Raw genomic sequence first — 13,682 nt, forward strand, 5'->3', positions numbered from 1 at the left:
GACGAGGTGAAACTGGTGGAGTACACTAGCGCAACTGCCGTTCATTCTTACCAGGAGGCAAAAACTCGTGGCACTCTACTTCCCGCAGATGCCTGTACTGGTGGTCTGTTTGAGGCCAGTATGTTGCTGTGCAATCTCGCATGGGTGACCTCGAGGAAGAGATCACGTCAGTCCGCAATTATAGTATTATCGAGGGATTCCAAGATATCTAACGGACAAACAGAGAAAAAATGCCGTCCCTACGTGTGCGAGCGTCTTATTTACTTCCTCTTCCTTCTCGTCTCTTTTACGTTTCTCGGGATTTCCTCACCCTCGGCCACGCTGCATGTTTCCGGTGCGTCTTTTCCACCAGTGCGGTCGCCGAAAACACCTCCGATTTCGGTGCGCTCGAGTAGGCATGCTTCGAGCAAGTACGACATGCTGCCGAAGCGTCCCTGAATGTTGGCCACAGATCCTTCAATCCGTGGCATCACGCAAAGACGACGGGCCCCCTGTGTCCATTGGGCGAAAGTGCTAATTTTTCGGAGGCGCAAATGCGCACGTGCAATCTCTAGCGCGTGTGATAGAACGACTTCTGTCGAGGAAATCTGCAATAAACATTTCTCAATTAAATCTTTTATTTCTATATTTGAACCTCAAAATGTCTCCTGATGGCATTGTATTCGCAGTTACAGCTAGAGAAAAGTAAATGTTCTGAAATGATCAACGGCCAGTAATTAATCTGATTGCCTGGTTTCGGACAGAAGTGGTACCACCATTATCTCGGGGGCTTCGAATACAATGCAAGTGCCTGGCATATATTTACCACTGTCCTACATACAGGTTAAGTATAGCGCGAGCTATTATGTAGATACCGCATAGAAACTTATACCTTGATTATTATCAGCCTGTTGAGAAGAAATTGCTTGTGCGCACGTTAACAGTTGCCAAAACTGCTCCATCAGTTGAGACATGGCTATGGGTAATTCGTTTACCACGCGGCTTATGCAAAGTGTCGCAAACGCACTGACACAGAGCAGATGAGTAAGTTGCTAAAGCTTTGACGTTCTAGTGCGATTATTTGCGAGCACAGTGAATATTTCCGCGCGTACACACGTGGGACACTAATCACTTAAAGGGGCCCTGCAACACTTTTTCGGCAAGGAAACGCTGCCGATCGGTAGTCGAGGCTCCCGAGAACACGCGAGCCGAACATTATAGCGCAGCACGTGGCCTGGGATATACAATAAATTCGCAAAGTCAGCTAAAAAGCGCTTCCTCTTCTGTCGGTGCTTACGGCGTCACAGGCAGGTTACACGCCATTCGCTTATTGGAACATGGCGCACGCGGTAGTTACTGAGGACGCCGCGAGAGGCCTCCACTCGCGCGCGATCGCATTAAAAGTACACCTCGCGTTCGAAGAAAAAAAAAATGTGCTCAAGGTCAGGAGGGGTGCGTGACGTACCTTCTTCCCCTGTGCCATCCCCCTGCTTCCCACGCGCTGTCACAGGTCACCACTGCGCAGTGGCATTCAAGTAGAACAACTACTTTGGTGTTAAGGAAAAGGATGCCACGCTAGCACGCTTATCGCCTGCTTAGATGATTCTCTTAGGCCTCAATGATTAATCTCACCCATTTATCGTGGCGTCTTGCTATAACAGACCTCCGTGTGTGTGTATGACTCTCCATTTGTCATTTGTAGTAGTCGCGCCTTACGCTTCAAAATATGCTGAACCAACGCGCCCAATCAGCCATTCTTGCTACATGTGGTGCAGCAAGCCTCCTGTATTCACTGAACGAAAGGTTCGTATCTGCGTCGTCCGTTTCTCTTGTCCTGGGTGCTGTCGTGTTCGAGCACTAATCTTATTGCATGTGCAGACTCCAGGTCACGCGGCGAGGTCTCGAATTTCGAGCATTCTTGAAACTTCACCTTCCATCCTCCATAGAGATTTGGACATCCATGCATGCGTCGGGCCGGCAGCATCTCCCGCTACGTGTGCACATCTGCCGAAACCAGTTTCGACATCTCCTCGTCATGCTCGTTTTAAAACATGTCACGCCGATGTGGACATAATTGTCTTGCCAAATTGTTAATGTCTGTGAAGGGTAATTTCCATTGTGGTAAATTGTACCCCTACGTGCCTCGTGGAGCAGCCCTCTTTGGCTTGCATGCGCAGACCTTCTGGGGAACCGCATCGCACGCTCTTGTCTGGTGCATGACCAGACCGTCAGACCAAATCGTTCGAAGTGTAGTGCTTTAACAGGTGCTCATTTATTCTCGCACTTCTTCTCTTAGATTTATTGACGTGCACATACCATAAGTTGGCGCATGTTTGCCGAACATCTAAGGCCGAACATTTCGGTTGGTTTTCTCCTGCATTTTCTTCCCGGCTGGCACCAGGCCTATCGAAGAAACCCCTGCAACATTATCACGCGTGAAGGTACACAGGCGCAGTGCTTGCGCTTCTTTTGCTCTCTTATCGATTTACCGGCAGACTCTCCCGGCTACCTTGTCCGTCATACGCCTGCACCTGCTATCGACGAGCCTGGGAGAAAGTATAGTCTTTCCGCGTTTGGAACCGTGGCATTTTATTATTCGTCCATATCGCCCCTTTGCGAGATCCAAGTGCCGCTGAGAATTTAATTCCGCTAATGCTTCGTACAAATTCCGCTGATGTTTGGCGGGCATATTTTTTCTTTTCGCGCGCTCGTGTTCGTTGAAACTGCGAAGGCCGCTCGGCGTGCACGAGTCCTCCGACCAAACGGCCTTACATCGCGCGTGAAACAATCGAGCGATATCGTCGCTGCAAACTCAATCTCCTTTGCTGCGTCCTCCTTATCGCGTGCGCCTGCCATGCAGCAGCCCTTTGTTTTTCTTATCAACACTTCGCACGGCTTTCACTAGCCCTTACATTCCTCCCTTCCCACGCGGTTGCGCGTGAATTCGGCTCTCTGGTAGTGTTCCTGTCCACGACACAATTGGCGGCCAGGGTCATAGCCAGAAATTTATTTGGGGTGGGAGGGAGGCAGGGGGCTTGAACCCCCCAACCTTCCCCTCTGGCTGCGTCAGTGGTTTCTACTATCTTTCCCAACAAGACGATAGTAGACTTCAACCAAACGCCGTTTTCCCTATTAAACATGTTATGGAAAACCGTTGAACCATCACAAGAAATCGAGTGTTGTTTCATCTACTGCGCTTAAGCACCCCGTCTTTCTTAATTTTGTATATTTTGTGTTTCTTCGTACAATTTCTTCGCATGTAACGACGCCTGTTTTATGAATAATATAAACGTCTAATAATGCTCACATGAACTTTGAAACACGGAGCCTCTGAAAGATGCACCTCTTCCCCGGGTGTTCTTGGTTGAATATCCTGACAGTTTCATTACTATGTGTTCGGTAGTTTCTGGATTTTTCTTGCAGCAGACCATCATCCTGTTGTGAATATTTACTCCGGTATATTTTTGTCCTCAGGACGCTAGCTCGCACTTCAAACACCACCGCGCTGCCCCCTTGTGTTATCATGCAGTTCTTCCTTTCCGATTTCTGTATTGCCGCCTTTGTAATTCTCCACGGCCAGTAACTGTTAAAACGCCTGTCCATCTTCAAAGGCGTTGCTGGGTTTCACTAGATTCAGATTAAGTGTGGACTTGCTGTTTCTTCGTACCCACTTAAATTTGCTGACATGACTTCACGCTATCCGTAGAGCTTGCCATTATACCTTCTAATTAACCGGCATTTATTTTTTTTACTCTGCTGCATGGAAACTATAAACTTCAGTGCTGCGGAATGAAATGATATACTTTTTTTTTCACTCGGGGACAGCGCAACACACGAGGACAAAAGAGAAGGAAACGGACAACACGGCGCTGAGTGAAAAAAAAAAAAAAAGAATCCCAACCAACTGGCCCAACTTACCGTTTTGATGAAATGATATATTTGGTTAGGCGCGCGGTGCAATATTTTCGTCGCGAGATCTTGATTTCCCTCCTGCCTAATGGCCGGGCCATGAATGCTGAAGTTCTTAATCACAATATTGAACCCTGTGCTGGTCTAGCCAGTGATTCATGACATTTTTATAGGCGTGCTGTAACTAAAGGTACACATTTAAAGCTACTTTTTTCATTGTGTGTAGACTGGCAGTTGGGTGCAGAATTATGCGAATCTTATAACTATTTACATCTCTCCAATTGCTCTATAAAAGCGCCGTTCGATACCTTGTCAGATTTTTTTTTTCGTTTTCTTTGACTTAAGGTACACAAACATTATCGTAAATTCTTAAATTGTAAGCCGTTTTTACGTGCACGCTTTCGGTTTGGCGGTGTGCGCGCGAGCGTTCCTTATCAAATTTGTCGCTAAAACTGAACAAAGGCATTGGTAAAGGTTAAACAACTGCGTTTATTTATTTATTTATTTATTTATTTATTTATTTATTTATTTATTTATTTATTTATTTATTTATTTATTTATTTATTTATTTATTTATTTATTTATTTATTTATTTATTTATTTATTTATTCAATACTGTGGGCCTTTTCACGCCTATACAGGAGAGGGCATACAAAGTAAAGTGGACTTCATATTAGGAAAATAAAAAGGTTTCTCACATCGTTTCTGATGTTTGGGCCCCACACGAGGGGACTGCTCACAAAAAAAAGGGGGGGGGAGAGATTACGATCATAAGCCCTCTAATGAACCCTGTGTGTGTACAGGCAGAAAGAAAGTAATGGCAAGTTGTGTAAGCGTTCATTTTTGGAAATGGAAGAGACCCTGCGTGAGTGACCTGTAGCCATGCATGGCGACACACATATATGTGGCCTGTTTCATCATCTCACGGCTATGCATTGATAAGGGTGTTCTGTTTCTGTACACGCAGCACGAGCTTCACCAAGCGCGACTGCATAATAGTGACGGTGGTTGCTGTGCTGGCTCTGGTGGCCATCGTCACCACTCTGGTCCTGGGTCTGCCGCAGATCAGCGAGAAGCGAGCGCGTTACTCCAACATCACATTCAGCGCGTCACCCTCACAGCTCGGCCAGTACCGGCAAGCGGCCGTCACCGTCGACGGGGAGCCGTGCGCACCCATTGGCAGGTATGCGCGTCATTCAATCAACACTCTTTCGGTTGTCGTAGTGCGTGCTGCAAATGTTGCTCTCATTTCTTGGGCTTGTTTTTGTAGTAAACTTGAAGCGTTTGTGCATTTTCCTCTCTTGTCGCGATGTGATGCTTCTTTTCCGTCAATTTCGTTACTAAAGGGACTCGGAAGATAGAAATCTGGCATTAAATTGCTTCTCCACAATATCAAAAGCACCACTGTTGCCGTGCGAAGATGGTTTGATAAGGCGCAAGAAGGAGGGACAGGTGTTTTATTGACGGCGTCTGCTACGTCCTATATATTTGCTTGTCGGTAAAAATAATAATAATAATAATAATGTGGTCATGCCAATGCAGAGCGATTTATCCTCAGTTTGTGGAAGCTTGCGCTGTGCAGCTTGTTGAGCAGCATCATCTATATAGTGGTGTGATCTTTCTTACCTTGGCAAGTGATGTTCTTAATTATCTCAATATCATAACTCTCTCATGCTGCTTGCGCATAAGTGACTAAATTATTGCATGGAAACTATAGAGTTTTTGCATGGAAACTGTAGTTCGATTATCAAAGGTGTCCTGTTGTTTTCATATGCATAACTTTCTGTACTATACGCCTAGTGATCTGTGGGTTTTCGTTGCTCTGTTTTATTTTTGCAGGGATATTTTATTAAAAGGGGGATCAGCCGTTGATGCAGCGGTTGCCTTATTGTTTTGCAATGGCGCTGTGAACCCTCAAAGCATGGGTCTTGGCGGAGGTGTATTCATCACAGTGTACTCAAAGTAAGTATCCTGGACTACTGGCGCTTTTAGTCTTGTCTTATTTCTTACACTATCGTAGCTGTACTTGCACTCCACAGCCGCAGCCTAATTTATCTCTTATTGTCTTTATGCACTGGCGGTATATATATTACTCATTGAACTTTCATGTAACTGTGGGGTCGCGGTAGATTTTTTGTGTCCTATATTCTCTCTGTGTTTTATTGGCATTATGTATCTAATTATTTAGCGCATTACTAGTTACATATTAGATTCGGCTGGCGAGCTCGCCGTTGTAAAAGCAGTTGAATCAATGTACACGTGTTTGTTCCTCGACAGCGTGATTGTGTCCATGTGTTCCGCGAGCCCGGTTCATTTCGAAAGCCAGCACAACAAAACATCGTTGTTCACCTTTTCAGAATATGAACTTTCACGACTCTGTTCAAGAGGAGCTTTCACTGCTACATCTTAAATTCATAGACAAACAACAACAACAGTGATTAATTGATTGTATGTAAACAACATTTTGGCATTAGCTTCAGATCGCTTCACCACCTCATATGTTGTTACTCTTTGAGAGAACCAATATAGCAGATGACCAAGCGAGCTGGAGAGAGCGTCAGGACACGGCGTAGCCAGCCAGAGAGGGAGGGAGGGGCTTCAACGCAAACTGAGATGAAAGCACAGCACATATAAGGCGACGAGGCGCATCTGTTGAACCCCCATCAAGAGATAAGCGCGCGAGCACAAGCGACCACGCCCTGTTACGGAGCCGGAGGCGCGCAGCCCTGTTCCGGCGATAGACGGGCGTACGGGCGTACCGCCAACGATAAATGCAGAGTTCTTCAATGATACAAGTTGCGAAACTCCCCATAGGCCCCATGTATCAAAATCTGTACTCGCCATTGGCCGAAATCACGGGGGTCTGCTGATTGTCGCGTCATCTATTGATAATACAATTAACTAACGCTCGCGACAACGACAGCGCTGCGTGCGGCGTTGACAGATTGGGAGGAGCGCACGCAGGGGCGGCGCTGCGGCGATCTTATTTTCTATTGCTGCTGCCAGATGCCGCGACAATCTGCAGCCCTCCCCCTTCCCCCGCAAAACCGGCCTTGGGCATGTCGGGGTACACCAGTTCGCCGTTAGTATGATGGAGGGTGTATGCGTTTGTGGCCGAATTAGAGAGGCTAGAAGGGTTTGACTAGTGTTGTGAACGAGTCGGCGCAGTTGAAATCATTTGCTATGACGGCGCACAGGTGGCGCTCCGGCCCGCTGGCGCGGGGCGCGCGCTCTTTGGCCCGCTTACAAGCGGCACCAAGCAATGCGTTTTCTGTGCGCATTTTTGTATAATTTATCTGCGTGCTCGCAATCGTTCGTTGGCTCATGCAGACAGGACAATACGAGCGTCGTGATGTTCTGTGTAGCATTCTTGGGCAGCTGTATTTTCGGTCGGTCACCCCTGAAACTTCACTTAGAAGCAGAGGCTGGCAGTTCTTGCAACCTACCGTTGGAGTTGTATAGGCCCGCTTTTATTATATATTAAACGGCGTATTACTGATTTTTGTTATTTCTATCATTATCATTACTCTGTTTTAATGGAAGCTACTTCAGGCTTCCAGAAAAAAAAAAGGTCTTGTAAGTGGGAAACAGCACAGCTGAATAAGGACCAAAGTTCGGCCCTCAGGTTAGAAACGCATGATCGTTCCGCTCCGGAGACACAATGACGAAACGGTATAATGAAGGGTGCAGAGCACAAAAGTGACACGTTTATTGAATTCAATATTTCGCTGTAGCAGTTCGGAGATCACTGACAGCTAGCGCCTCAGTTTGAGCAGCTTTTGCTTCTCGCGTTGTGTAGACTTACTTCTCTTTGTTGATGGCTTTAGTGAAGAAGTGCAGCCTAGTTAAACTATAAAACTTAGCCATTTCTATAGCGAGTGCTTGACCATGCTCGCTGCAGCCAACTTTTTGGTGGTCATGCCCGTGCAAAAACTCTAAAAATGATAGCATACTTTCAGCATGCAGCTCATTTCTGCTTAAAAACACAGCAAACGCGTTCTCCAGCTTTGCAATCAAGTCTTCAAGGTGTTTTGAGGGGTACAGTAAGCCCCCATGGTCAAATTTCCTCGTCAATGAGGCATTCTCATTTGTCTCTGCCTGCAAAGGCAAAATGGCTAAGGCAGGTGCACATGTGGGGCATGGGAACCTTTTAAGTGCTTTCCTGACGACATAGCCAACAGCACAGAAAATTAAATGGCTGTCACTTTTCTGTTCAACACAGCCTTTGTGGTCAAAAATACTGCTGTCTTCAAGCACAGCTGAAGCATTTGCGAGGTTTCTCTCATCCAAGAGTTCATCAATTAAGCTTGTAATGCGGGCTGCCTTTTGTTTTCCAATGTCTGATGGCCCCAAGAGTGCACTTATGATCTCTGCTGGCGAGTTACCACTTCTAGGTGGTTTCGCTAAGTTGTAGAGCGCTAGATTGTTTACTATGAGCAAAAACTGCTCTGGGATCGGGGTGATCATTACACAGAAACGATCGTCTAACAATTCCAAAAATATTCTCTAATTTGTCTTGGCTCAAATTCGCTGTTAGCAAGTATCTGTAATTTATTTATTTATTTATTTATTTATTTATTTATTTATTTATTTATTTATTTATTTATTTATTTATTTATTTATTTATTTATTTATTCAAAATGCCTTACAGGCCCATTGAAGGGTATTGAGTAAGGGGGGCATCAGTAATTACAATTGAGCGATGACGTTAGATACCTCTACAAGCTCTCCATTAATGATGTGCTTGAAGATCCTCACAATAAACCGATCGTCAAAATGACGAGAACACACAACGCATGTCTCGTCCAGCGCTCTGTCTTCTCGTTTTATGTTCCTTTCCCATTCTTCTCGACGAAGAGCGTCCGCCGGAGCACGGACCAGGGAACTTTTTCGGCAGACGTTTTGTACCCGCCTTTGCACAGAGGCACGAAGCATGTCCTGCCTTTCTTAGCAGGCATACTCCAAATACGAAGAAATGACGGTAATGTCACAGTTGATGTTTGGCGGAAACATATCAGGTAAGCCACAATAAAGCAGCAGGTTGACTCACCACGTGCACAGACGAACAAAATTCGCGCTTCCACACAACCAAGCACAAACACAAGCAAACAAACAATGATCGGCAGCGGCAGCGGGGCCAGCTCGTCAGCTCGCCTCTAAGCCGTCTCCGGAGCGCAGCGCCCCTAGCGGCGTCATAAAAACACGTTTCACCGCGGCGGCCGACAGAAGCGTCTGCTCACGACACTAGCCAAACCCTTCTAGCCTCTCTAGCCGAATGGAGTAACGCGTCGCGCTGCGGAGCGAGAGGTTCACGGAGGGTCCCTGGTAGCGCGCTTCAGAAAAAGCTTTCTTCAGGACAATTTTTCTTTCTGGGTTTTTTATATATATATATATATATATATATATATATATATACGTATTCATATACGGAACAGCACGGCGCACAGACGGCGACGGCAAAAATCCGCCGAGCCATAAAAATGTCTACATCATGCCTTTGAGTGACTATCTTATTGAGCCTGGCTTTGTAAATGAAATGGTGCAGAGGATTTGCTCTACCAACTTATTACACATTGGCTCTCTTGCTTTTCGAAGCAATGTTTCTACAATTGCTGTCAAAATAGACGACATATAGCCTGCTGTGTATATCTCTAAAGCCTGTGTACTGCAACTGTTATGCTTGATAGCTATGTTAGTTGTTGTAGGTAGATTCATCATGTATTGCTGATCGGTAATGTTGTTAATTTGACTTATACTTCATGTGGATCACTGGTATTTTCTCTGGTCCTGCAGTGCTACTGGAACAGCAGAAGTCATCGATGGCAGAGAGGCAGCCCCAGCAGCTGCCACAGCGCAAATGTTCGTTGGGAACAGTTCAGTCCTTTCATCAGGCAAGAAAATATAGCTTTACTATTTTTTAGTCTATTATGCCATGTGCCAAATATGCTATCAAATTTGGGATCTGTTGCTTTTGACCCCTGAGGTCAAAATTGGAACCTCGAGATGTTTGTGTTGTTTCATTGTCTTGTATACATGAGCTCGTCTGACTGATTATTAGTGGCGAACGTTGCCTTTAAGATATTTTAATTTGGTTTTAAGGTAAGAGTGAGTGCTCATCTGAGTTGGCAGTACCTTGGGACATTGCCACTGATATGACATAGTTCAGGACTTCGTGTGATCTCGTGTGATCTTCCACGCGTAAATCGAGTATTGTCGACGTCACAGAAGATTTGCGGGGCACCATGCAGGGCGGGGTTTACACGATACCACAACCGGCACCCAATGAGGATTATTGTTTCTTGCCCCTCTCGCTCTGTTGTCGGGCTGCTCTGTAGGTGGTTCTGGCTGCTTATGCCAGGAATGCTTTTTTTTTTGTTCCTAAGGGTACACGTCCTCGACAGTCTAGTGAACGCCTAACAAGCTTGGCTCATACCGAAACACCTGCAATGTTTCATTCTTTACTACGCAGGGAACCTCCGATTTGAAAACTGCGGTTTCAACGTCACCAAAACTTGAGCACATGTGATCTTAGGCGCTCCCCCGCGTTGGGGCGTTGGTTGCTTATGATTTTATGTGGGTGTATTGAAGTGATGCTGAAATTGGTCACAGTTAACGACACTTGCATTAATTATACTATACATTAGAGCATTTAAGATTCATAAAGCTACGAATTACAGTAAAAATGTCATAAACAACAATTTCGCTGTCATTAGTCCCTTGAGCTATTTTTCTTGGTACGATATTTTTGGGTTCAACACTTGTACAGGCGATGTGGCTTGTAAGTTCAATGCAGCTCGGCTATATCTCCTTCAGCGGTGATTACATGTGGTGATTACATTTGTGTACGTAACTTGTTCTTGCTAGTTTTATCGACATTGGCCAAGAAAGAACAAGTCAAATTGAGCTTTGGACAAGTTGAACTTGAAACGTAATCAGTGTGTCTTTATTTAACTTTATTTTGCCATGTGTTACTGCATATGATCACTTTGCTGAAGGCCATACAATGTCCGACAAATTATTCGTTATGCTGCTTTCCGGGAGTCACGTGAAAAGTATCCTGTTTGTTTGCTCAAAATGAATATAATCAGTAATACTTTGCACAAATATTTTTAGCCTGAGATTTTATTCTTTTTTTGCAAAAGCAGAACATGGCTGACTAAGAGAAATGACTTAAAAATAAAAAAAATCAACATATCACTCATTCAGTTTGTTTCGATAAAATATCCAGTGCCTTTGAATAAAGTTGTTAAACTGGACGCATTCACAGACAGACTTTCGTAATGTGTGCCTAAAGGGAGTGTAATTGTGTTGCATCTGAAATTTATTGTGTTTATTGGTTTGTTTTCTTCATGGCTTTGATGGGGGCTCAGGCCATTCAGCATTGTTGATATAAGCAGTGTGATTTTTAAACAGCTCATAAGTTGGTGCAGAGAGCTGGCTTGTTCAGTTCCTGCCAGCATGGAGATGTGTAGAGCCTGCGCACTGCACCTGTTAGGTGCTTCAGCAAACTGCAAGTGCACCTTAACTGCCCAACTGCTACGAATGGGTTTTAGATGATCCATAAGCAGCAACAACAGCAAGTTTCTCAATAACCTGACAGGCAACACTTCATTTAAATTTTGCAGTACTGCTTTTCACTTTGGCCAATTTTACTGGTAGATTCCCTGAATATAAACAACTCAGGTTCCTGCATTTTTTTCTACCACACTAGTAACTGAGAAATCCATACTGTGTACGCTGTTTTTGAGAAGCTCCTTATGCAGTATTTTAGGCTTCTTTTTTTCTGCTGGGGAAGGCAGATGATCTTGCTACTTCTAAAATTCTGGCACTTGAGTTTAAAGGGATACTAAAGGCAAATAACAATTTATGTCAGAGTGAAAGCTCAATGTATGACAGAGTCTAAAACGGCAATATTATCAACAGCAGTGCCCTACTTACCGAGAAATTAAGCTAAGTGTATCACACGATGAGCGCCACGAGCGGCACATTTTGAAAATGATCCTGATGACGTATGAGAGTATGCCTACAATTAATCACTAGTAATCAAACTAGCAGCAATAAAAAAAGAACCTTCCGTGCATCAAGAGACGTAATAAAATGCTGTTTGTTCGTTTGTTTGATTCATGGAAAAAAGAACTTCTTTGGCGTTGCCATGGGGAACGGCGCGCGTGGTTCAAAAGTTCCGTTTTCGCCGAACTGCGCTTCGCCCGGCGCCCTGCTTCGCTCACGCGGTCGCGTCTCAGTGGTACACTCTAAACCGGGTAACCCTTACTATAGGTGCACATTTTCAAATCCTGGTATACCTATATTTTAAAGGTTAAAAAGTAACTTATATGCGTGTAACCCTTATTATAAGTATACAGGAAAATATGTAACCCTTAGTAGAGTGCGTGTTAGATACTTATTTTAAAGGTTACTTGTCGGCCTTTCACCCCTCAAAACGTTGGAATAATATACTTAAAAAACAAAGGTCCTCTGTGAAAATCTGTGCTACGTTTTTTCGGCATGCGTGGTAGGTTCTATACCGTTCACCACACACACACACACACACACTATATATATATATATATATATATATATATATATATATATATATATATATATATATATATAAATGGTGTAGAAGCTGTCACGCAGCTATCCTGTATAGTGACGATTTTCACACACGACCAAGGTTTTTGGAGTATATTCCAATGTTTTGGGCAGCGATCGGCCCAAACATTGGCGCAGTTTCAAGCGCCGATTTCGAGGGTAAAATTTTACATGATCTTTTCAATCTTCTACCAACCTTCGTAAAAACGGCAGGTAGTACACAGAACACAGATAATGTGCGATATTGCCAAGAAGTCGCATCTTGTCATTTCTATAGCGAAAACATGGTGAGGTGTGGGCACTGCTTCGAGATATAATTTTCGAAAATCCCGTTCAATCAATTCCTTTGGTGTTTTGCCGAAGTGCCGATATATAAACCTGGCGGGCATGTCTTTCGTACAAACACACACATTCCTTTGTTTCAGACTTCACAAATTACAACATGAGTCCCGACTCAACAATCACCTTTAGAGGGATGTCAGCTTTCGACAAACCTTATTTACATTTTATTTTATTCGATAAATGCTTTGCTTGTAATGCACTGAAATACGGCTTATTTTATCCAAATAGACCTTTGCAGACTTTGGGGTGGCCTTAGGGCACAAATCACTGGAATAAAGAAGCCATGTATCTTGCAACATAAGCAGATATTTATATATATTGAACATCAGGAGTTCAGCTCTAATTTCAATAGCACTCCACGTGACTGCTGATGATGCTGCGGTAGTGTATTGTACGCTGCTACAATTATACCACATAAAATATTTTAGCTTAAGTATATAGGCTGCATAATTCGCCACACATATGTGTGACATACTTAGAAAAGAGTTCAAAGTGACGCAATCGAAAGATTTTTATTCGGAAAATCGCAGACAACAAGAATTATGTAGGTCTAACTTAGTCCCAAGGACAAAACTAGCAAACAAGAAACCGCGATTAGTTTGGGCTACAGTGAAACCAAAGTAACGTAAAAATTATGCTAACAGTACTGTGCGCTTCAAAATACCATAAAAATGTGCCTGCTTTCTTGGCTTGAAAAAAGTCAGAGATTTTTTTACTCTTCACTAGGAATGCACAAAAAAGTGGCTTCTATTCCAATATATATATATATATATATATATATATATATATATATATATATATATAACAGTGTCGCGAAACTCGACTACTGGTAGTATTCGAAGTTCGTAGATAAAAGCTAC

At 43.9% G+C, this 13,682-nt stretch overlaps 1 protein-coding gene across 2 annotated transcripts in view; it reads left to right on the forward strand.

Moving 5' to 3' along the window:
* The window catches only part of LOC119389419 (scoloptoxin SSD14), an 84,845-nt gene that overhangs the window by 53,841 nt on the left and 17,322 nt on the right, over nucleotides 1-13,682 (forward strand). For both annotated transcript variants that reach the window (XM_037656660.2, XM_037656659.2), the window contains 3 exons: nucleotides 4,856-5,071; nucleotides 5,728-5,850; nucleotides 9,682-9,779. In XM_037656660.2, the coding sequence (XP_037512588.1) occupies nucleotides 4,856-5,071; nucleotides 5,728-5,850; nucleotides 9,682-9,779 (437 nt within the window). The remainder of the gene's footprint in view (nucleotides 1-4,855; nucleotides 5,072-5,727; nucleotides 5,851-9,681; nucleotides 9,780-13,682) is intronic.

This window comes from Rhipicephalus sanguineus, chromosome 4, assembly GCF_013339695.2.
Source record: "Rhipicephalus sanguineus isolate Rsan-2018 chromosome 4, BIME_Rsan_1.4, whole genome shotgun sequence".
NCBI lineage: Eukaryota > Metazoa > Arthropoda > Arachnida > Ixodida > Ixodidae > Rhipicephalus > Rhipicephalus sanguineus.